The sequence below is a fragment of the Rattus rattus genome, chromosome 4, assembly GCF_011064425.1.
Source record: "Rattus rattus isolate New Zealand chromosome 4, Rrattus_CSIRO_v1, whole genome shotgun sequence".
Taxonomy (NCBI): domain Eukaryota; kingdom Metazoa; phylum Chordata; class Mammalia; order Rodentia; family Muridae; genus Rattus; species Rattus rattus.
In genome coordinates this window covers 49255299-49277961 of record NC_046157.1, presented here as the reverse complement: position 1 = coordinate 49277961, position 22663 = coordinate 49255299, and the positions used below count along the sequence as shown (strand labels likewise).

Here is a 22663-nt window from a genome sequence, read left to right as displayed (position 1 = left end):
CAGGACACCCTGATTCTGAATGCTGCTTGTGCCCCATAGCTCCTTAGGAACCAGGCTAGCACATGGTGGCTCAGCTTTAAGAAGGCTGGAGGCTACTCAGCCTTCCTCCTGCCAATGCTGCTTCCTTCTGAGAATGGAGCCATCCCTTGGGTGTCCTTATCTCTGCCTCTACTTCTAGGACACTTGGCCTTGATGGCAGTCCCCAATCGCTCTCACAATGGCCTCTGAGACCCAAGTTCTCCATGCACACACACACGCAGGGCAAAGTTTGGCATGTTTCCTTCTACGCTGGGCATCTTTCAGAGAGCACCCCTGTTTGCAGGGGAATGAATGAGCTACTTTTTCCCATCCTGGGAGGCGGAAAAGGCCACTCTGTGGATGGCCATAATGGCCTGCCACCATTTATATTGGCCGTGTAGAGTGAAATAACAAAAGTCAGATTTAGGAAATGAACACCTACGAGTTTATGGAAAAGCAAATAGAGAGTGGAAGTAAACACTGTTATTTCTAACATAAGATCTGGCTGGAGTTCAGATGGCAACCCTGTCAGAACTTTTCCTAGGACAGAATTAACCCTCTCAAAATGAGGAAGTTCGGAAAAAGAACTGGCTCTGTCTCAAACTAAGATCACCTATTCCCAGTCCTGGGTCAAATGCACCCTGACAAACCCATGCACCTCAGTGCTTCTAAAAGACAACCGGCTACGGGTGGAACACTTTGGAATCTAAGAGACCCTGGCTCAGTGAGAATAGGCAGTGTGTGTGTGTGTGTGTGTGTGTGTGTGTGTGTGTGTGTGTGTGTATGTTTGTGTCTGTGTATACATGTGTGCACTTGTTCATGTGTTTAGATGTGTGGGTGTGGATATATGTGCTTGTGTATGCATGCATGTACTTGTTCGTGTGTGTGTGTGTGTGTGTGTGTGTGTGTGTGTGTGTGTGTGTGTGTGTGTAAAGGTAAGAAAGACATTTGGTTATGTTGCCCTACCTTGTTTTTTAAGACAGGCTCACTTGATGGCTTGGGGTTTCCATTAGCCTAGGCTGCCTCACCACTGGGGTTGTCACTGTTCACAACCACACTGGGGTCTTTGTGTTTGTTCTTTTGTTTGTTTTCTTCACTTTGACATAGCGTCTGGAGATCGAACTCAGTTCCTAGTGTTTGTAACACAAGCGCCTGGCTGGCTGAGCCATGCCTCTGACTCTCATGTCTTCTCAGAGAAAAGTGTAAGCATATCATTGTAGCCGCCGTGTCTCACAGCTCCAAGGAATCTTGGATTTTTACAGCAAATAGGTAGGCTCTAGATCCAGGGCTTTCCTGTACTGCTCTGCTCTGTTCCTTTGCTTCCTACTTCTCCAGAGATACACTTGGCTGGACAGGTGTATGCCACCCAGATACTACAGGCCAGGTGGACAGAGGGAACTACAGGACACTCCAGGTCTGTCTACTGTTTGTGCCCTGAGTCACAGTCATGTTGGGTACTAGGAGAAACAAAGTTATATGGCATGTACTTTAGTTTTAAAGTGAGCGGGAGACAAAGCTCTCTTCCCAGACTCTAGGGAAGCATGGCTGCCTTGGGCTCATTATTAGAAAGATCATCATTTATGCTATGATAAGGAACACGATAGGCGTGATCGATGGTGAGATTAGCTTAGACTGTCACTTATTCAGGGAACTGATGGAACGTAAGATTCAGTTATGGACTCTCTTTCTCCCCACCCTTCCCACTGACGCCCTCTGTACACTGCCTGATGGTCGTGTCTATGTGGGCTACGTGGAAAGGCGTGTCTGTGGATCCGCCCATGCGGCAGCATGGTGAGAAAGGTCAGCCTCTTTTGGCGATGTTGTGGAAAGGGTTGTTTTCAGTCAAGCGACACATTTGTGATGTATTAGCAGCTTGTAGCTTGTCGGGATGGGAGCCGGTGCTGTTGCAGGGCAACGCATACAAACCGTCCTCAATGGAGGGCGGGCAGGCGGGCGGGCGGGCTGCTGCCTCAACGGCTCATTAATATGCATTGGAAGATATAAAGGCAGAACAAGAGAGCCATATGGTTTTCGTATATAGATTGTAACCAAAGGATTAAAACTTGAGAAAAGAATTCCACAGATGACCTGGGAATAGGAGAAGCTGTGGGTTTTGGATTTAACAGTCTCACATATGCCTCACTCCAAACATGGACAGTTGCTGGAAAATAAATATTTAGTGTCAATTTCCTCCCATAGCGAGAGAGCCACCCTACAGATTTTGTACAAATACACAGAACAAATAACACTTGCTATCTGTTCAAACATTGGCATCGTCTTTGGGAATCTGTCCCTCAGCCACTTCCCTTATGAGCCTGTGGAGGAGGGAGGCGGGGGATGGGGGAAGGAGTCTCCTGTCTCCCTCACTCCTGAAGAGCCAGAAACATGCAACCCGTACAGGGAGCTCAAAGCTTGGAGGACAGATGGACTCACATTGCCCTAGGCTGTTTTACTTTACTTATTAGCTAGGAAGACACAGGGCTCGCGGCTGAAGACAAGCCTGCCAAGCCTCCCCAGAAGATCTCTAGAAGCAAAATCCATTGGCCTCGGAGCGAGAAAATGAAACTAGCTGTGAAAACCAACAAAGGCTCAGGTAAACACTATAAACAGCAGAGGTCGGCCAATCTCTAAATTCAGTTAGGCCACACATGTTCTCACCGAGCAAGCGTTCTCAAGCCTTCTAGGGTAGAGGTACTGAGGAACCATCACCAGGTAAAATGAGCTACTGCTAGCCAACAGTTCAAAGGCAATTTACTAAATTGCCATGACCACCTGGGCTGTGCCGTTTGCAGTGTGATGGGGTGCACTGTAAATACAGAATAGAACCCTGACACAAAGCCTAGTGAGGGTTCAGGGGGTCACTCGCCAGCCAAACCAGTAAGAAAAGACAAGGTTGTGGCTGGGAGATGGTCCAGGTCTTTAAGCTCTCACCATGCAAATGTGAGGACTGGGGTTCAGATGCACAGAAGCCATGTAGATGCCAGATAGGCACAGTGGCTTGTCTGGGACTCCAGGGTCAGTCCTCCTCCCTGACAGGTAGGATGTAGCCAAAAGCAGTTGCCTATCCAGGACACCACACTGACCAGTCAGAAGCTTGGATTGGGCTGGTTCTCAGGGCTAGCTCACCGGGGCTACGCACGGCTATAAATACTCACAGGTGACAATGTGTTTAATCCCTGCAAAATCATGTTTAACACGCAGTTCTGTGGAAACAGGTGCATGAGCGGACAGGCCATTAAGCCTGGGTCAGCAGAGGTCAAACTTCAGGCTGATACTCTTACACATGCCTACTCATGACTCTGCAGTCCGATGGTCCTCCCTAGGCTGTCCTCTCTCGGGTCTACAAATTGTTCGGCCCTCTCCTGAATGTAACAGGCTTTCATGTCCTAACAATGGGCAAATCTCTGAAATGGCTCTGCCCCTTCTCAAGGAGCCGGAGGCACCTTACAGAATGCCTGGCCACAGGACAGGACTCGAGAAAGGCTGTTCCACAGGAAGGGACTTGGAGTCCATCCCAGGAGCTCGGTGATCAGCAGTTCTGATGGAATGTAGAGGGGCTGGTGGCTCCCTACTGATTCATGAGGTAGGAATGCCAGGACACACCTTTCTCAGCAGGAAAAATAACTGTTCAAAGCACACACCAGATGCATATTTGGAGCGGAGACGTCGGGATGTCCACACACTGACATCAGCTCACGAATGCATATGTAGGGCATGTGTTGATAAATGACTCAGGAGTTAAAGGAATTGGCTGGCCCTCCCTCAGCCATGTTAGGACCGCTCACAGTCACCTATAACTCCAGTTCAAGGAGACCCAACACCCTCTTCTGTCTTTTAAGGGTGCCTACATGAACATGGTGCCCATGAACTCACGTGGCACATACACTCACATTTTTTTTTAAAAAAATTCACATTGTATAGTAAAGTCTTTTCATTAAAAATGGATGAAAATTTTTGAAGAAGTTTCCATATGATACTCAGAAGAAGAAAAACAAAAAAACAAAAACCAAATAACCCAATAGCGTGTTGAGTGGACTATTTCACACGCACGCGCGCACACACACACACACACACACACACACACACACGTATGTATTCCAGTTCATCTGTAGTATGTTTCAATTCTGCAATGTCTTTACTTGGCTTCAGTGTGGGAGAAGTATCTAAACATGAGAGCAGGCAGAGTATAGAAGTTCCACAATGTGACTGTGTCAGGACCTCTGTGGATGTTTATGGTTTTTAGTGCTTGCTTTATGACATCAGAGGCTCTAATATTTGGTGAACAAAAGCTTACAATGAATGAATTGTTCATTGATGTACTCATATGTGGAGCCAGCCCCTTTCACTCTCGAGATTCCAGTGAGTTCGTTTGCCTGAAGCAGCTTGCTACCTGCCTCCCTTCCTCCCTTCCTCCCTTCCTCCCTTCCTCCCTCCCTCCCTCCTTCTTTCCTTCCTTCCTTCCTTCCTTCCTTCCTTCCTTCCTTCCTTCCTTCCATCTCTTCTTGCTCTTAAGCCTTGTCCTTTTCTCCCTTCTCCTTCCTCAGGCTCATCCCTCCAACCTCAACTGCTGTATAAAAATTAAATAAAAGTACCCACGGATCATGTTTTCCAAAGCTTCCCTCCTCCCTTCAAACTCATCTTCCAGAAGTGTAAAAAAGAAGAAGAAGAAGAAGAAGAAGAAGAAGAAGAAGAAGAAGAAGAAGAAGAAGAAGAAGAAGAAGAAGAAGAAGAAGAAGAAGAAGAAGAAGAAGAAGAAAACAAAATCAGACTTCAGAGAACTCAGGTCCCGGGCTGAGCCTCCTTTCTGTTTGACACAGGAAAAGCTCCTGATACCTCAGAGCCCCTGACTCTTCTTCTATAGGATGGAAACAACAGTGTTCTGGGCCATACAGCGCCTGACGGGAACCCCAGGCGTGAGCACGCCCTTGAGTGGGAGCTTCCGGCTTGCTATTTCATGGCATAGGCTGGCGTTCCCAGAGCCTGGGGTCTCTGAGTGCATTTTTCTAATCTAACCTGAATGGTGGTGCCGGACCAGCCTTTCTAAAGCCTAGCTATCACCACCACCAAGAAGGGCCATGCCAAATCTTCATGTGTGTACGCATGTGTGTTCATGTGTGCACAAGTGCAGACACACCTGTGGAGAGAGATAACATTGGGTCTCCTTCTTGCCCTGTCTGAGGCACCCGTTCTTCACAGCTGTATAATCCAAGTCCCAGTGAGCTCCTGTGGACTCTCCCATCTCTACCTCCCTTCTTGTAACAGGAGGACTAGAAATACACATCCATCCTACATAGCTGACTTTCCTACGGTGTTGGGGATTCAAACTCAGTCCTCGCAACCACACAGTAGGCACTCTGTCTGTCCCAGTAGCTGAGTAGCCACTATGGGCATCGGAATGGCAACCGCACAGTTACACAGGGCGGCTGAGGGGAGCACAAGCCATGTCTGATTGGAAGACCTGGCCACTGAGTGACTCCACGGGCTGTGCAGCATTGTGTCTGCCTGTGCCCTTCTCTCCACGAGGTGACAGCACCTGGGGCGAACTGCATCTTGTCACCCTAGGGACGGGGGACGCACTGATAAGCAAACAAGGTTTCAGCACCCAGTGTGTGCACTGGGCTAAAACGATGGAGGAAAACAGCCCCCTCGCTTGCAGGGCTGCTCAGAACATGTTTACTGAATTAATCAGCAATAATCACAATTTCACGGCTGGCTCTGTTGCTCAACAATGATGGTATTGCACGTTCTCGGAGTACGGATTCTCTCGTGGGGACGCGTACGATGAGAGCATCTGAATTTTCATGTTTCCCAAGCCCTGCTTGGCTTGAGGTTTGTGAGACAGAAATTCCAGCCTGTACTTACAGCGTGGCTGTGACATCTTGGCATCAAATTTACAGCTGAGAATATGAAGCAGATGCCGTGGCACCCTGGGTTCGGTGCCAGCACAGCTGGTTCTGATCTGAATCCTAACACACAGAGCAAGCTAGCTGGCACCCGTCGACCTGTGAGGACAGGTGAAGAAGGCTCGCAGCCAGGTATCGATGAAGAGCCTGTTTTCTCTCTCCCTGCATCTGATTCAGAAACACATCCTCATGGATGACCACAACTGGACTCTGATGGTCATTAGCTTATCCCTTTAAAACGCCAGTTATTGAACCTCCTCGGTAATAGGCTGGATACTGTCCCCTAAAATTCATACATTGAAAGCTGAATCCCCACTAGCTTCTAGTAATCCTTGTTTTAGAGAAGTATTTCACAGAGGTGATCAAAACAGACAAGGCCTACCGAAGAAGCCCATATTCCGGTGTGACTGGAAAAGTCTGAGATGTCTGAGTCTGATCTTGAAAACCTAGATTTTAAAAAGCCAAACACCATAGCATGTCATGAGGCAGAGACAGTTGGCCTAGACTGGACAGCTGGCCTAGACTGCTTGCACAACTCCAGGCATGAGAGAGCCTGTCTTTAAAAACTAAAAGGAGTAGATAGCGTGGTATTGTGGATGAACTGTGGATAGATTGTGGATGGATTGATACCCTAACACCAAAGGTTATCCTCTGGCTTCCACACAGATGAGCAAACACACACACACACACACACACACACACACACACACACACACGTGTACACACACGCACACGGGGAAGTCTGGACACAGAGGCATAGAGAAGAAAGACAATGAAGGAAGCACAGGGAGATGCTGCCCATCCTGAAGCCAGGGAGGAAGGCTGAGGGCAGATCCCCTCCTCACAATTCAGACGCCTCCTCCTGCTGGCCTCAGATTACCAGTCTCCAGAGCTAGCAAGACACAGAGTTACTAAATTCCTAAGCCGAACTCAGGCTGTTACTTTGTTGCACTCACCCTAGAGAAACATTATAAACTCAATTAGGTTATAATCTTCCTGGCTACGCTAAAATCTTAATTTATACCTGATCTATTCTTGAAGGCAAATAAAATAGTCCAGTGAGATGAGAGCTGAAAGCCAAGTTCCTCGGTTGGAAAAGTTTCTCATCAGCACACATTTCTGAAACTGTTCCAGCTTCAAAAGCAGCTGTAGAGCAGATCACAAGTGACAACTCACCTGGATTAGCAAGGCGGCTACTGGTGGGTCCCAGGATCTGGTAAGGATCTAGGGTAGAAGAAGATAAGTCAGGCTGCTAGACAGAGCTATGTGCACAGAGGTGAAAATGTTCCTACCTCCCAAATTCCTGCCTTTACCTCCCACAGGAGAAGATATCACACAGGACCTCAGGAGAGTTTCTAGCTGGAAGCATCATAGTTGATAGAAAACCTTGAGGTCTGATATTCCCACCATCAACCGCAGTCCATAAAACCCACAATCTAACTGGGGCAAAGTTGGACCTGGGGCCATAAGGGCCAGGGTGTTCAAGGTCACCATCCCACTGTTTTTCTACCTTAGACCTGACAGACACAGGCATTAGGATGCACACCATGGAGAGTCAACGTAATTTACAGCTCCCCAGGGCATAGCCTTCATGCAAAGAGTGGTTTGCCCATGTTCAACTTACAGATTTTAGAGGAGCTTTAGTAAAATCTCAGAATTTTAGTAAAGTCCTTCCAAATGAGCAGCTACTGGTCTAGGCCTCATTTTAAATACATGACAGTTATGAAGTTCATTTTAAAGGGGACACACATTAGAAACTCCTGTCTGAGCCTGTAACTTTTCTTAGGGTTCCCAAGACGGTTTCTGAAACGCACCTAACTGAGGACGCTGGTCTTCAGTTTTGGGCACTGTGGAGGGAGATGGCTGGGCAGCTGAAAAATGCAAGAATAAAAAAAAAGACAATTAGCCACAATTCAGATAAAGGACTGCACGTCTCCGGTGCCATTTGCTTTATAATCAATTAATTGTCGAGATAGTAAACTTATTCTATAACAAGAAGCATTTGTGGTAAGAAGAAACTGCCCCCTCTAACAAAATCAAATATAAACATTCTAAAATGTTTCCAATGATTTAAACAATCTAATGTAGCCATTGCTTCTAAACATAATAAAAAGAAACTCGAGCTGACTCACAAAGGAGAATGAAATGGGCCACGGTGAGTGGGGAAAGTGCCAGGGAAGAGGGAAAGCCAAGCAGAGCCGCAGCAAGGAAATCAGCAGTGCGTAAACATCTCCTGAAGCTTCCTCTGTCCACCATGAGAATTGCTGATACAGTTTTTTTTTTTAAAGTAGGTTACATCTTGATCAAAAAGACTCATCATGCTTAAAGATTACATGTGTTGTATCATGAATAGAAGGAGCCCGCTCTATGTTGGGAAGACCTCAGATCAAACACTGAGATTACAATTCATTCTGGCTGTAGTCACCCCTGCCTTGGGACAAGCTGAACAAGGCAGTGGGGACTGAGCCTGTACCTTTGGACTGAGGGGTGGGGTGGCTGTGGCCGGTCCAGGTTGATCTCCTGGGAGGCTCATAAGGTAAATCTGTAAAAAACAGATACATGGACTAAAAACCAATTACTTTCTATGACAGATTTATTTTGTCTCTTAGAATAAATAATGAATAAAATTCAAAAGCAATTAAAAAATCAACAGGTTTTACCTATAAAATGTACTTTGCATAGTTCATATAGTGTATATTTCATTTTTCTAAAATTCTCTCCTCCATTTAGCTGAAGACTCTCATTGGTAGATTCTTCTAGACCTTGCTTGTTGACTCTGTGGGGTGTGTGTGTGTGTGTGTGTGTGTGTGTGTGTGTGTGTGTGTGTGTGTGTGTGTTGATTTGTGTTACACATGTATGACAGATTAAATAGTTACGCATGCATGTAGAGGATAGAGAGGTCAACCTGGACACTGTCCTCAACTGCCCTCCTTCCTGAAGCTGCTTTGGTCACCGGGGCATTGGGGCTCATCTGGGGCTTGCTGATTCAGCTCAGCTGACGAGGCACATGTCACCCAGTGCACACACGGAAACTTGGGATCAATCAGGTCTCCATGCTTGCAAAGCAAGCACTTCGACAGCTGAGCCATCTCTCCAGCCCCTCCTGCTGACTCTCCGAAAGCCTTTTCCTGCGATGAGAAACCAAGATCCCAGGACAGATCTTTTTCACAACCTGACTGATCCTAGGGCCCACTGGCATCTACGCTTTCATCATCTCAGAACTCATCTAAGTCAGAGTCAGTGACTGGTGTGAAGACATTGACTCTTGCCTAGATCATCTCCAACCCCCCTACCCCCCCCCACCCGGGGACATTCATGCTCCTGCGTTCTGTACTCCTCTTAGAGAGGAGAACTCCTTTCTTATCCTCCAGTGAGCTGCTTCCCTGGATGTCCCTTCATTTCCCCTTGATAATCTTATCCATTTATATTGTTGGTCTTAATTGGCCTAGTTATTTTTCTAGGCAAAAGGCCCCTGTTTCTCATTTTCTAAGAAGATTTAGTATCTCCCGAAAACGAACTGCATAAAAAATTCAAGACTGAAATGATCATCCTACAACACATTAGCCGTGACCAAGTGTAAGTGCGTGTCAATTATTTCTAAGTATTTATGCACCACGTCCCTTATGCCATGAACCCTCATCACAACCACCTTTGCAAACTTAGTGACCGAAGTTCTGTATTCTCCGTGTACGTTCCATCACCAATAACTAAGCATTTATATCACCTCAATTTTCTTCCACAAATATATCCTGGAAGCATTGCTTTTCTCCCTCTTATCAACCAAATAAGTGAGCGCTCTTGCTACATGCAACTCTATAACAGAGCCGTTCCAAAACTGGGCTCCAGGGGTGGTGGCTCATGCCTGTGATTCCAACACTCGGGAAGCAGCGGCAGGAGAAATCAGCTCAGAGTCTTCCTCGGTTACATAGAATGTCTGAGGCCATCCTGGATAACATGAGACACTGTCTCAAAAAGACCTGGTCATACTGGCCCTTGGGAGGCTGAGGCAGGAGGATTGCCCTAAGTTCAAGATCAGTCTGGGCTGCGGGGTCAGACCCTTTCTCAGAACAAACGCAAGACGTTAAATGGATTAAAAACAAAACTTCTTTGGTTGATGGGTCTCAGTTCAGTGTCTCAAATGCTGTTCTAGAAGCCCTGAAAGCCATAGTCCCATACTCCAGGAGGCTTGCTTCCGCTGACACCAGGGGCTGGCTGTGGGTCTCTCACTCAGAGGACAGCGTGGTACAATTATTTCGGGGCCTCTCTTTAGGCAAATCATTTAACCTTACTTAAAACGGGCAATCTGATGAATCAGCTTTCAAAGGACCCCACCATGTTGCATAGTGTGCCCCTTCCAATGTTCCCATCCCAGAGAGAACAACACGAAATCTAACGCAGAAAGGCCTAATTCAATCAGTCTGTTTGGCTGGAAGCACTGCAACTCGTGTGGTCTGTGAAACTCTACCCTCCTGGGCTTCGGGAGAGCTAGGCAGTTTTCCTTCTTAAAACTCCACTGTTGCCTCTCGGGGGCCGGTTTGCATTCTGGGACCTTGAGCTTTCCTAGAGTTGGGACAGCATGTGGGAATGAAATCTCTAGCTGTGATCAATTTACAACTAAATTTTGCCTTACATCCCTGGGAACATTTTGAAAACAGATTGTCAACCTGCTACAGTTTTCTTTCTACAACCAGGAGGACTCAGTGAGATAGTTCAGCGGGCAAAGGTGCTTGCGTCCAAGTCTTATGCCCTGAGTTTGATTCCTGGAACCTGGGTGGTAGAAGGAGACGGTCAACTCCGCTAAGTTGACCTCTGACCTGTACCTGCATGACGTGTGCACACACACTCCCAACCCACCTACCCCCCAATACATAAAATGCAAGAATATGTATTTTTCAAAAAGTGGTGAGCCAGAGTTTTATTACAGAAATCATTTTAGAAAGAACAGCCAGCAAGTGAGGTCTCCCACCTGGTCCAGGGGTAGATGGACACACCAGCAAAGGCCCAATTACCAAAGGAAAGTGGGGTTATCACAGGACTATATCCTAGGTCCTGGCTTCTCAAAGTGTGTTCCCTAAATCATCAGCCAAAGACACGCTTGAGGGTTGGAAATGCAGACTCTTACCCTGAACCTAAAGATAAAGCCAGAGTTTGACAAGGCCCAGGCCACTCACCCGCATGCTACTGTCAACAAAAGCCATCCCACTACTCTTGTAAGAATTCTCAAAGATAACGACTTCAGGAATGCTAACCAGACTAGACAGATATACCTATAAATCTGTAACTGCCTAGTGTGGAAGGTTCTAGAGGGACCTACTGGGGCTGAGGAGGCAGAACACGGCTAGAAGGACCGGAAAGATATGCGTTAGTCAACTGCATCGGTCCTAAAGTGTGGCTGGAGAAAGCACTACATAGCATGCTAGAACGAATGTTTAGAAGCTCTTGATTCATAAAATCCTTGGAAAGGTGAATAATCACGTTCCATCCTCCCTTGGAAATCACAACCACCGGACTGAGTCGAATGCTCAGCCAAGCCTTTCGGGTGTTGGCCTGGACAGTGATTAGCATGTCCGAAAACACGCTGCCCCGGTAGATACGCCGGTCTTCTTTGCTTTCATGAGAGTCTGTGCCAACATTTCCTTATCGGCTACCGGTCACATGCTGTGACACTAAAAGCCCCCTCCCAGGGGAGGCGACCTTGGGAAATGCTGACCTTGGACATTTCTAGGGATGCAGGACAATCGGGGTGGTGGCAGAGTCAGTGCTCATGCCTCTACTCCTGGCTGCTTAGACGATCACTACCCATGGACCTTTGCTACTCATTCTGAAAGAAGGGCATAGGATTTTTAATAAATAACATATTTTTAACTTAATTCTGGTGAGCAGCTCAACACCCACTTCATTCCCTTTGAGCTGCCTTTGTCACACATTTGTGCACAGGGAGGCCACTTTCTGCTATTGTAGCTGCTGAAAAGCGATTGCAAAGACAGCAGCCGTATTAAAGCAATCTTTCAGCCAGCTTGGGGTGGCTATAGAAGTATGGTATATGCCATGATCCCTATGGAAATGACACGGACGTACAAAGGCAGAGCTTGTCTGATGTAGACACCTACACATAGTAGCTTCGTGAACTTTCAGGGAGCTAGGATCAGCTTCTGGTTCAGTAATGGACCTTCCGACCACATTCTTCCTAAGACACCAGAGAATCACTCAGATCCAGCCCCTCTCCCTGGTGAGGGGTAAGTTCTACTAAATCTCATTCCCCTTTGGCTCATATCACTGGTGAGGCTTTCCAGCTCCAGTGGCCTCCACAGAGTCACTTGCATTTCAGAGGACAGAATCTGGCTCTTGAAGCATTCTCCCTCATTCTGCAGTAGCTACACCATGTGTCATGTCTACAGGACATCTTTGGTGATCCCCTGGGGAAGGAAGGGGATGGGAAGGAATGGACAGGCCTCCTCTCATGCACTTGATGCTAATGAGAGAGACAAAGTAGGAAGGCACTTACTGTGTAGAGCCAATCAATAAAGCTCTGGAAAACAGGAATTTTTGGATTTAGCCTTAAAGGAACTAATCTCGATTTTCTTCTCCATCCAAAGCTTTCGAAATGTTTCTTTGACTTTATATCAAACACATGGAGAGTGTGTTGGTAGTTGATGGTTATGGGATTTTTAACTATGCTCGCAAATCTCTGGGGCTGTTTAGGAACTTGAGACAAGTCAAGAATAAGCCAACTGCTAAGGTTTACATGGTATGATACCCGACTGAAGTGTGCAGCAGCTGTGGCCTCACGTGACTCAGTCGTGTTCAATAGCACTTTCAAGGTTCCATGGAGGAATCCCCCAAAAGGCACTAGATTCAAGTCCACACTCTACTTAAAGCCGAATGTAGAGGTTACACTCTCTGATTACTTCTGGTAACATGCTTGGTGTGTATTGATCTGTAATCTATAGGCCCTACTGATCTATATGGCTATCATGGTGATGATGGAGGAGGGACAGAATGGCCTGTGTGATGTCTCCTAGGTACTAGACTCGATTTCCTGTGACCACCTCCTAAGAGGGCAGTCTAGATAGCATATCGTAAGGTCGTATGCTGCCTTATAAGGTAGTGTGGCTAGCACACTAACCTGAGACCCCAAGGGTCTGTGGCTTCAAAAGAAGACGACTTGGGAAGAGAGTAATTTGTATGGAGGAGCTGGGGAGAAGGGTTTGGGGAGGTAATAACTACAGAGAGCCTGAGAAACGTAGACAGCATCCCAAAAGAATGACTACCAAGCCACGGAACTCAAGGACGCGATGTGCCAGCATCCTAGTGGAGGGGCTCTAGATGTCGACTCAATGAAGGTGAGAGGAAGAAGCTACAGTTTCACCCTAGTACTGTGGGAAGCAAAGCAACGAGCGTGACAAGAGATGGACGAGACAGGAAGGCAGGAGGGGAACCAAATCCATGGGTCACAACCTGCAAGGCCACAGAGCTGGACAGCCCTGCCTAACCCCGAGCTGATGCCGAAAGGACAGCCGCACAGCTCTTGAGTAAGTAATCCCTTGCAGATGTTGGCCATTCAAAGGGGAAAGATTGGGTTGGTGTCTCGGAAGTAGGTGACAGGAGGCAGAAGGAGGCTAGGAGGGACGAAGCCCCTGGCATCCAGATTCTGAGGGTGGCAGGTCTGAGCAGAGGTAACCCACAGAAAGGATGAGAAGACCATCTTTAATCTCAGGACATAAGGAAGTCTTGTGGGTTTTTCTTGCAGGGAATCTGTGGTGAGACAGCTCCAGTGTAGGGAAGATCAGACGGGAGTCTACATGGACTAATTACCTGGGAGCCTGGCTTGCTCTGGGGTCAGCCCTGGGTGCTTACCGGCCTCTGTGCACAGTGCTAAGCTAAAGAAATGCCACAGATAAGGACACATAAGGAGTGGGAACACCAGTCTCTGTCACCAGACTAAGAAGCCTCCTTGCCCTGCTCCACAGAGGGTCCATCTCTCTGGGCCTCGCTGAGTCGTTCCTCGCCTCTGATAAAAGTCTTTCTCTGTCGGCTGATTCTCCATCTGCTGTGTTGAGACTTCCCCTGCTGCTGCTGCTGCTGCTGCTAGCTCTAGTACTCCCCGCCTTTTAATTTTTTAATTGGTGAAGAAAACGAACCTAGACAGTGACAGCACCACCCTGTGAGCGCTGCAGACGGGGCCCCTCGTCCTGTCTCGCCAACCTGTTTACTGCAGTGGCTCGCACACCCTGGCCTTGAGACTCAGCCAACAGCATTCCCGAGGTGGCTTTAAAGAAACGTAATTTTTAAATTGACTAACTAATCTTAAAGACCAGAATGTTCCGCAGGGAGCTTTTTATTTATTTATTTTTAGCTCCGGGTAGAAGCCCTTTTAAAAATGCTCCCAAATCATCCATTACCATTCACAGTCTCCCCTGTGTGGCATGAGACACGCGTGTAGGTAGCATGTTCGGGAAGTCCTGGAGCCGGGGAAAGGAGGGTGCCTGGGCTCCTCCTCCTTAATGCTCTCGGTGCTGCTCCTGGAGCTGTGAGAGTTTAGGGCACACATTGGGTCTGGTCCATTACTTTTTCAAGCTCTAACATGGCAGGGGACTTAGAGGACTTTGGGGAGTTTCTCCTGGTTTCTAGGAACAAAGAAGCAAGCTTTCTCAGATCAGAGAAGAGATCATTAGCCTAACATCACCCCATAGCTTCATGGCTTCTGAGCAGGGGTGAGGCATGAAGAACCCCAGGAAGTGTTACCAGGATTCAGCCAGTTCCCAGCCAGCTACTGTATCTTCCTCCCTCAGAAGAAAGAGCTCCAGAGCCGGGACTACATCAGCCAGACTCATGCAGGCTGGCCATGCAAACAGTCAAGGTGGGGTAGCATAGGTTGGGGAAGACATGCTTGCCGGACCAAGGTAGGAGTCTGGGAAATCCAGTGCACCTCCTGGAACTAGGATCCCCACAGTGTTCAGGCTACCATGAGGCGTTCTGACTTATAGGGCAGTCACAGTCCCCAAGAAGGGGTGGTATGTCAGGGTGATATATCCCCAGTTCAGTGTCCTCTCCCTGGAAAACACTGATTTCTCCTCTGAGGTCTTGCCAGTCCCCTGGAGCCATCCTGACTGTGTTCATGTGAGCCTGACTGTCCACACCCGGGCCTCTGGACTCGAGGCAGGGCCTCCATTGCCAGCTCCTACTGCTTCATACGAAACACTGACAAGTCCTTGGCTGTCTCTGGCGCCGAGTTAACACCACTGAATTATCTCCTAGAACGTCGTGCTAAAAGCCTTCCTACCACTCGCTGCGGCTCCCCCATGTCAGACCAGACGAGGCGCTCAACCAACCCACAAGCCTAGTGGAATGTGCGGGCGAGCTTTCCGAAGACAGGCACCACTTGGAGTCTGGTTCAGCTTTCCACTCCCAGACGCTAGCCCGGTGCCTGGCATTAGATAAATGTTTACTTCTGCATGAGTGATATGTAAATTAATTACCTAATCCAATCATCGGGAGAGACATAAAGTATGACTCCAGTGTTAATATCATATGCCAGATGCTTCTCCTCTGAAAAATGGCTTCTCGTAGAATGATGAGAATTGGTCATGAGCGATTTGGGAATTGCTTTCTCCCCACAGAAGGACAGACTGACTGCCCATCAATCCTTCCCTAACTGGGAGCACAAGGGGTCCCTATCCTAGGTATTGGCTCAAATACTCAAACCTACTACTCAAGGCCCTAAATCTGTTTCTGATTCCACAGCTTGGCCCCTGTACTGTGGTGTCGGAACGCAGCATCTCTGAATCTCAGTTGCCCTTCGACAGGGGCAGAGAAAAGACTGGCTATAGTGAGCACTGCCCTTTCAGATCCGGGACATGCTCCTGGGGTCACGGGCTGGGGCCCTGGGTCTAAGCGGGGCACCTGGGAGTCTCTCAATGAAGCAATCATCACACGGGGGTGTTAGCGTACCTGGCCTAGTTGTAATTCTCTGCGTGGCTTCAGGATATACTGAAGTATTGGGGAAAATAAAAGCTGCACCCCCTGCAGACAAAAGGAAAACAAAGCGTGAAGGTCCTGGGTGGTGACTTTTGACCTGAGCAACAGTGCCTCGACCTGTGATGTCAGGGGGTGGGGGGCCTTGAAACTTTGGTGGAGCTCACAGCAGGCAGGAGCCCTGCTCAGACATGACTTTGTCTCCCTCAGGCGTGGACTATTGTGCTGTGTTTATCATTTCTTTGTGGGATTCTTGACAGAGCCCCCCACCTGTGTCCCACCAACAATCTTTATTAAAAATTATCTGTGGCACAGGTATTCATTTGTTACAAATCGCATGTGATTCACAAAGTATTTTTTTTAACAGATCTTGGAAAGGAGTATACACACTTTGCCTAAGACTACATGGAATATCTTCAAAATTAATCCACCTCTCCACTCAAATACATGATTTCCATATTTTCTCCGATCAGTGGTCATCTCCCCAGATGAGGAAATCTCCTCTTTGTCATTCAGTCCTTTAGAAATTTATCAACCTTGTCCTTTGATTGACCTCTATATTTAGCTATAATAAAAATCTATGGATTCTGGGCTTTGGTGGAATTTTTAAGTCACTGTTAAAGAATTTCTAAATGTGTGGAACATAGGACTCCATGCGGCTCTTGGGAGTTTCCTGGACAGGATGAGTCTACCAAGTTCTTCGCTAATTTTGGCCACAAGACCATTGGCATATTTGGACATGCGATACAGGTCAGGAAGAGGAGCTTAGAACACCTTGCATCACGTTTTAAAAAGCACGCTGGTGGTGAACACTGAAGACCAAGGCTACTTACTACAAATAAGCAGTCTGGGGCTGAAATCATAGGATGTCGGGCATTTTAAAGTAAAAGGAGAATGAGCGGTGAGCTGCTATCTTGCTCCGTCAGGGAGAGCTGCCATGGTTGGGCTTGCCTGTCTGAGAGGGACAAGAGGTTTCCCAGCTCCTGCTGCTTTTCATCTCTAGCTGGGTGCCTGTAGGGCGTGGTGGGAAGTGGTCCTTGGCTAATCCGGTAGGTGATCAGCAAGTGGCTGCCCATCCACCAGTGACGCCCTCAGAATGGGAGGTAGATGTGGACTTGGAGCGTAAGTAACATGTTTACACACAGAGGACCCCAAGAGATGGACGGAGGTTAATCAGGACCAAATGTCTTGTCAAGTCCCGCAAGGGTCAGGCCTGGGACAGACACGAGTGTAGACAGAACCTGTCGTTAGAGACAGGAAGGCAGGTGCTGGATCAGGGACCAGTTGTGTGTTCTCCAAAGTGGCAGAAGAGCTTCCCTCGGGTTTGCGTAAAGTGTGAAATACTCCTTCCACTCACTGCCCTTTGCAAACACACAAATCTGTGCAGAAGTTAAAAACCAAGGCAAGTCCAACACCCAAAGCTGTCTGTGAGATACCAAGGAGTTCTAGAAAACACTGCCTTAGCAAGGAACATGGAGCGCAACAGGTCCACGGGGCCCTTTATACCAGGGAGCTTCGGCCCCCATAGCAATGACACTGGTGCATTGGGGCGTGCCGGGGAATCAGAATGGTACTAAACTCGTGCAATTAGTTTTAAAAACATCCTTTTATGGCCCTGGGATTATGGTGAACATAAGGCAAAGTGTTTAGATGCCCGATGGCTTCACTCCTGCCTCTGCATTCTAACCTCTAACCTGTGAGTTTCACTTTAAAGCATGCATCTGTAGATAGGAACCTGGGGTTGGGAGGGACCGGCATTACCTGTGTTTCTAGCATGCATTAACCGTGGAGAGTTTTGTAAAGCCTTATCAACGTCGTCGGAAGTCAGATGTGGAAGGGGAGCTGCAAAACAAAACACAGGGCCGTCCTGAGATAAAGAGACAGAGAAGGGGCATTCTAAAACAGAAACGGAGTCAAAAAGAAGAGAGAGGGATATATATATCTATCTCCCGCCCTAGCACGGGGGCTGCTGGGACCATCTGAACCCTGTGGTACGAGAAATACCTTAAACACTAAATAGGATGACCTCACACAGGAGAGAAGTGTATGGGTGCCAGGCAACGCCACCAAGGGAGACGCTCCACCCACTTGCACATGGGTCCTTTCAAACCATGCTCAGAGTTGTCAGAATTAAACCGTGCAGCAATCCTTCAGGCTCATGCCACTGCTGAACAACACACCAAAGCCTCTCTTACAGTCAGGTTGGATGTGGCAGGGAAGGGGAGCTTCATAATGCTTAGCGAAACGTTAACTAAAGCTCATCCCCAACAAGAAGGAGCCGTTTCTGCCTTCCAGTTTGGAACATCATGGAAACTAGTGAATGTGGCCACTTCTCTGCCATGTTCCATTTTCCTAGTCTTGGGAACCCAGGAGGGGTGGGGGTGGGGGAATGCTGCTGCCCCGTCCCCAGGAGAGACTGCATTGTTCATCTACATTGTGAGGTTCTACTGTGTAGTCTCTCAGGTCAGATATGGGCATTGAGGGAGAGCAAGAGGATGCTGGGACCACCCTGTCTGAACTCGGTGAGGCTGGGTCTGTAGCCATGGTAACAGCCATGCTTACTCTCTCTGAGGTAGTGGAGATGTGAGAGAAGAATGTCGGCATTGTAGCTCGGAGTGAGCCTCTGGAAGTCATCTTTTGTCATCTTGCACAGCTCCTTCCCGTCAATATTCTGAAATAATAAGACGTCCACGTCTAGGAGGCCGTATTCTTTCACTGCCCACTCCAGCCACTGCCGGACATGGTCTGTGCTCCACAGAGTAGGATCTAAAAGGGAAGGAAGACAAGACTCCATCAAACCTAAAGGCAAATTTCATCACAGCCCAGTCAGTCTCAAAGATGCCCCCTCACCTCCACCCCCATCTCCAGATGGCACAAGCCTGTGGCCAAGCTCAGCAAGTCACAGCAAGGGAATCAGTATCCTGGAGAGTGACCAAGAAGATCCAAGTCCATAGGTCTCCATCATCCATGTTGTAGAGAATCTGGTCTGTCTCTACTATGGCTGTTTCCAGGAGAGATCTGGTGGGGTTTTGGGGTTTTTATCTCCCACCAGGTTTTGTTTTCCACTTTTACTTATTCAGTAAAAAAAAAATGTACAAGACTAAAAGGTATCCCTTGAAAATTTACTGGCCACTTATATAACATCAAGAAACTGCTCATCAACCCATCCCATAGGCAAGCACCAATCCCTGACACCATTAATGATACTCTGCTATGCTTGCAGACATGAGCATGTTGTTCTTTGAGAGACTCCACTCAGCAGCTGACTCAAACAGATGCAGACACCCACAGCCAAACAGTGGATGGACCTTGGGACTCTTCTGGAAGAGTTGGGGAAAGGATTGTGGGGAAGGGGATAAGAACTCCACAGGAAGACCAACAAAGTCAAGTAACCTGGATCCTTGTGGTTCTCAGAGTCCAAACCACCAACCTAAGAACATACATGGGCTGGACCTGGGCCTCCCCACACATATGTATCAGATGTGCGGCTTGGTCTTTATGTGAGCCCTGAACAGCTACAGTGAAGGCTGTCCCAAAAGCTGTTTCCTGTACATGGAATATATTCTTCTAGCTGGGCTGCCTTGTCTGACCTCAGTAGGAGAGGAAGTGGCTAGCCTTGCAGAGACTTGAAGAGCCAGGGTGGGGGATACCAACTGCTCAGAGGAGAAGGGCAGGGGAAGGGACTGTGGGAGGGGGAATCAAGAGGGGGACAGTGAGCAGGATGTAAAGTGAATAATAAAAAATAAGGCTGGGCTCAATCTGTAAAATGTCTGCTTTGCAAGCATGAAGACATGAGTTCAAGTCCCAATGGAATACACATGAAAGCCCAGAGTTGGGGAAACAGAGAAAGATAGAGCTCACTGGTGAGTGAGCCGGACCTATTTGATGAGTTCTAGAAGTCCTCTGGCCTCCACGTGCATGCCCACATATGCACACATGCACAGACACTCAAGAATAAAATAATAATCATATTTGCACAAACTACTAACCAGGGAATTTGGCATAAAGTAGAGCTGACTCAAACCTAACCTCTTATAGCTAATTCGGCTCAAAGGGAACCATTAGCAGGTTTTCTCGAAGAAATAGGGGGTGGAATTGGAGGCTGCAGATGAAGAAGAGACATGGAGATGGGCCATGAAGATGAGGGATAAAGATGGTGGAGACAGGTGAACATGGTGGATGGAGATGGCGGGTGGAGATGAGCGATGGAGATAGTGCTTGGACCTGAGGGGTGGAGATTAGGGATGGAGACAGAGGTTGGGGTCACACGGAAGGGAACAATAAGGAGGTTACACTTCACAGCGTGGAATTTCAGAATCACTAGGAATTTCTGGGGCCTTGAGTGGTGTCTTTAATTACACCAAGCACAGAGAGCTCACTGATGAAAGGGGAGGGCTCTCGGGAGTCAGAGAAATGGTGTTTGGATTCCGATTCCTCCTTCTGACTTCGCGTAAGTGTTACCTTCTCTGGAATTAGCCTTCTTTTCCTATGGCTAATTAAATGAACGACTCGGGGCTTGAAAAGTTAGTAAGATAAAGTGTGTGAAGGTGCCTGGCCAACAGTAACAACTGCAGAGAAGAAACCCCGCACGAGAGGTTTGCACAGTCAACTCTGCTAAGAAGAATAGTCTATTTAATTTCCAGGGCTGCCCCTTCCTTTGTACGCAAGAGCCTGATTTATCTCTTACTTTAAGAGCTTGTAGGAGGTGCTTCTGTTGAACAAAACACGAGCCAAAGGAGATAAGACGCTGTGTGCTCTGCCTCCTCCTGGAAAGCAGAGCTGTTTTGGAAATAGTCACGGCATTATGGTTCCAAGGACAGCAAAAGAGCAAGGAGCCACATCCCGGGAGGGAGCGGAGACCGTCCACTCTTTTCTGTATCTTAAATGATGTGGTGGGTAGTCCAAATGTTTATGAACTTTACTTTAGCCAACTGGATATTAAAACATCTCAGCACACCATCACAGAGTTCCCAGGTTGTGTTATTCTTAATGCCGATGTGGGGGGGGGGCAGACATGTGCGAGAAAGGCAGAGAGGGTCCCAAGGACAATCTGCATCTGGTGAGATGACTCAGTGGGTGAAGACATCAGCTGCCAAGCCTGTCAACCTGAGTTTGATCCCTGGGACCCGCACAGCTCTCCCAAGTTGCCCTCTGGCCTTCAGACAAGAGCCCCCCATCTGCTACTCAATACATGAATTAACATAAAAAAGGAAGACCCTTCTTCCAGGTCTCTGAAACAAGAGTCGGATCAAATTGAGCTCACCAGGAAAGTATTAACAGATACTGACCAAAATTAGGTAAAAGGGTACTGTGTTATCAATAACAGACTCCATACTATCATGAAACACAGCCCCTTCAATGGGCAAACACTTCCAATTGAATAAGATCAAGCATGATCTGAATCGATGAAACATTATCCATGATTGTCCCTTCCCAACAATAAAAGCCACTCTTGGCTATGAAGAATGTGGAATATACAATAAAATAAAATGTAGCCCCTAGGCCATATCCAAGGATTAGTGTAAGAGTTTTGTTGGCAAAACCAGGCCTGGGGCAAGTCAGCGAATGTGTACCTAGGCTAGGAAAATGGGACTGAACATCTGGCCTCCTGATACGGGCAGATCCCACTTGCAAAGCAGGCACAGAAGATGGTGGGAACTTCAAAACTGCTCAATGCCACAAACTGAACTTTGACCCCAAGAGAAGGACTTCCTCGAAGCTGTTTCTGAAACTTTCAAATTTCTAATTGATGGTTTGTGGTTTATTTTAAACTATCCTCTTGGTACCAGAGAGCAAGGACTATTACAACTTTGATTTCTAATACTCTGGTTTGCTAACCTTTGTAATGGCAGAGACTAGGACAATATTTGTAAATATTCCTTTGGGTGCTTAAATATATATATATTACCTGTTACGTGCAGAGTTATAGAACACACTCACACACACACACACACACACACACATTTACATATACACATACATATAATTTTGCCCAAGACCATCAATCACTGAGAAAGGTAAATCAAACTCACTCACTGAAATGTATTTGTTCATTTCCCTCATTGTTATTTATTGTTTTGAGGTTATGTTACTAGGTAAATAGATTCATCATTCTTATGTCTTTCAATATTAAATAACAAACCTATGTCATCCTCCCAATGGCTTTCTATCTGAAATCTTGTCAGTCTTTTATTTTATTTATTTCCATATTTTTATTAGCTTAATAAGGATTAATATACATCATTCCAGCTATTTATTACCAATTATTTTAGTGTGTGTGTAAAATGTTTATATAAACACTACATAACTGCTTTGGGCAAGTTATTTTATTATTCCCTCTAGATTTCAGACCTTTTGTTGAAAGGTCTTTTTTTTTTGCCTGCCTTTTTCCACATCTTTTCTTAAGATCTAATTTAATTCATTTTCCTCCTAATAATTTTATGTGTATCTCCTCAGTATGCCATGCACTGTGTGTGCAGTGCTAGCAGAAACCAGAAGAGGGCACTAGCTGCCCTGGAATTAGAGCTACATGCAGTTGTAAGCTGCCATGTGGTACTAGGAATAGAGGTTAGGTCTTCTCCAAAAGCAGCCAATGCACTTAACCACTGTAAGCCATTGTTCCAGCCAAACATTGATCTATTTCATTTCATCCCTTTCTTCTGCTTTGGCCATTTGAATGCTATTTCTCTTTATTCCTTGTTATTGTTTAAAAGAAATATGAGGTTTTAATCATCAGAGTTCTGTTTTTCTCAAGTAACAGAAGGAAC

General features: G+C 47.0%; 1 protein-coding gene across 1 annotated transcript in view; it reads right to left on the bottom strand.

Moving 5' to 3' along the window:
• Positions 1-22663, bottom strand: part of Erg (ETS transcription factor ERG) — a 101219-nt gene that overhangs the window by 1218 nt on the left and 77338 nt on the right. The window contains 6 exon segments of the mRNA XM_032899365.1: positions 7098-7145; positions 7736-7792; positions 8395-8463; positions 15873-15944; positions 17658-17738; positions 18459-18662. Coding sequence (XP_032755256.1) covers positions 7098-7145; positions 7736-7792; positions 8395-8463; positions 15873-15944; positions 17658-17738; positions 18459-18662 — 531 coding nt within the window.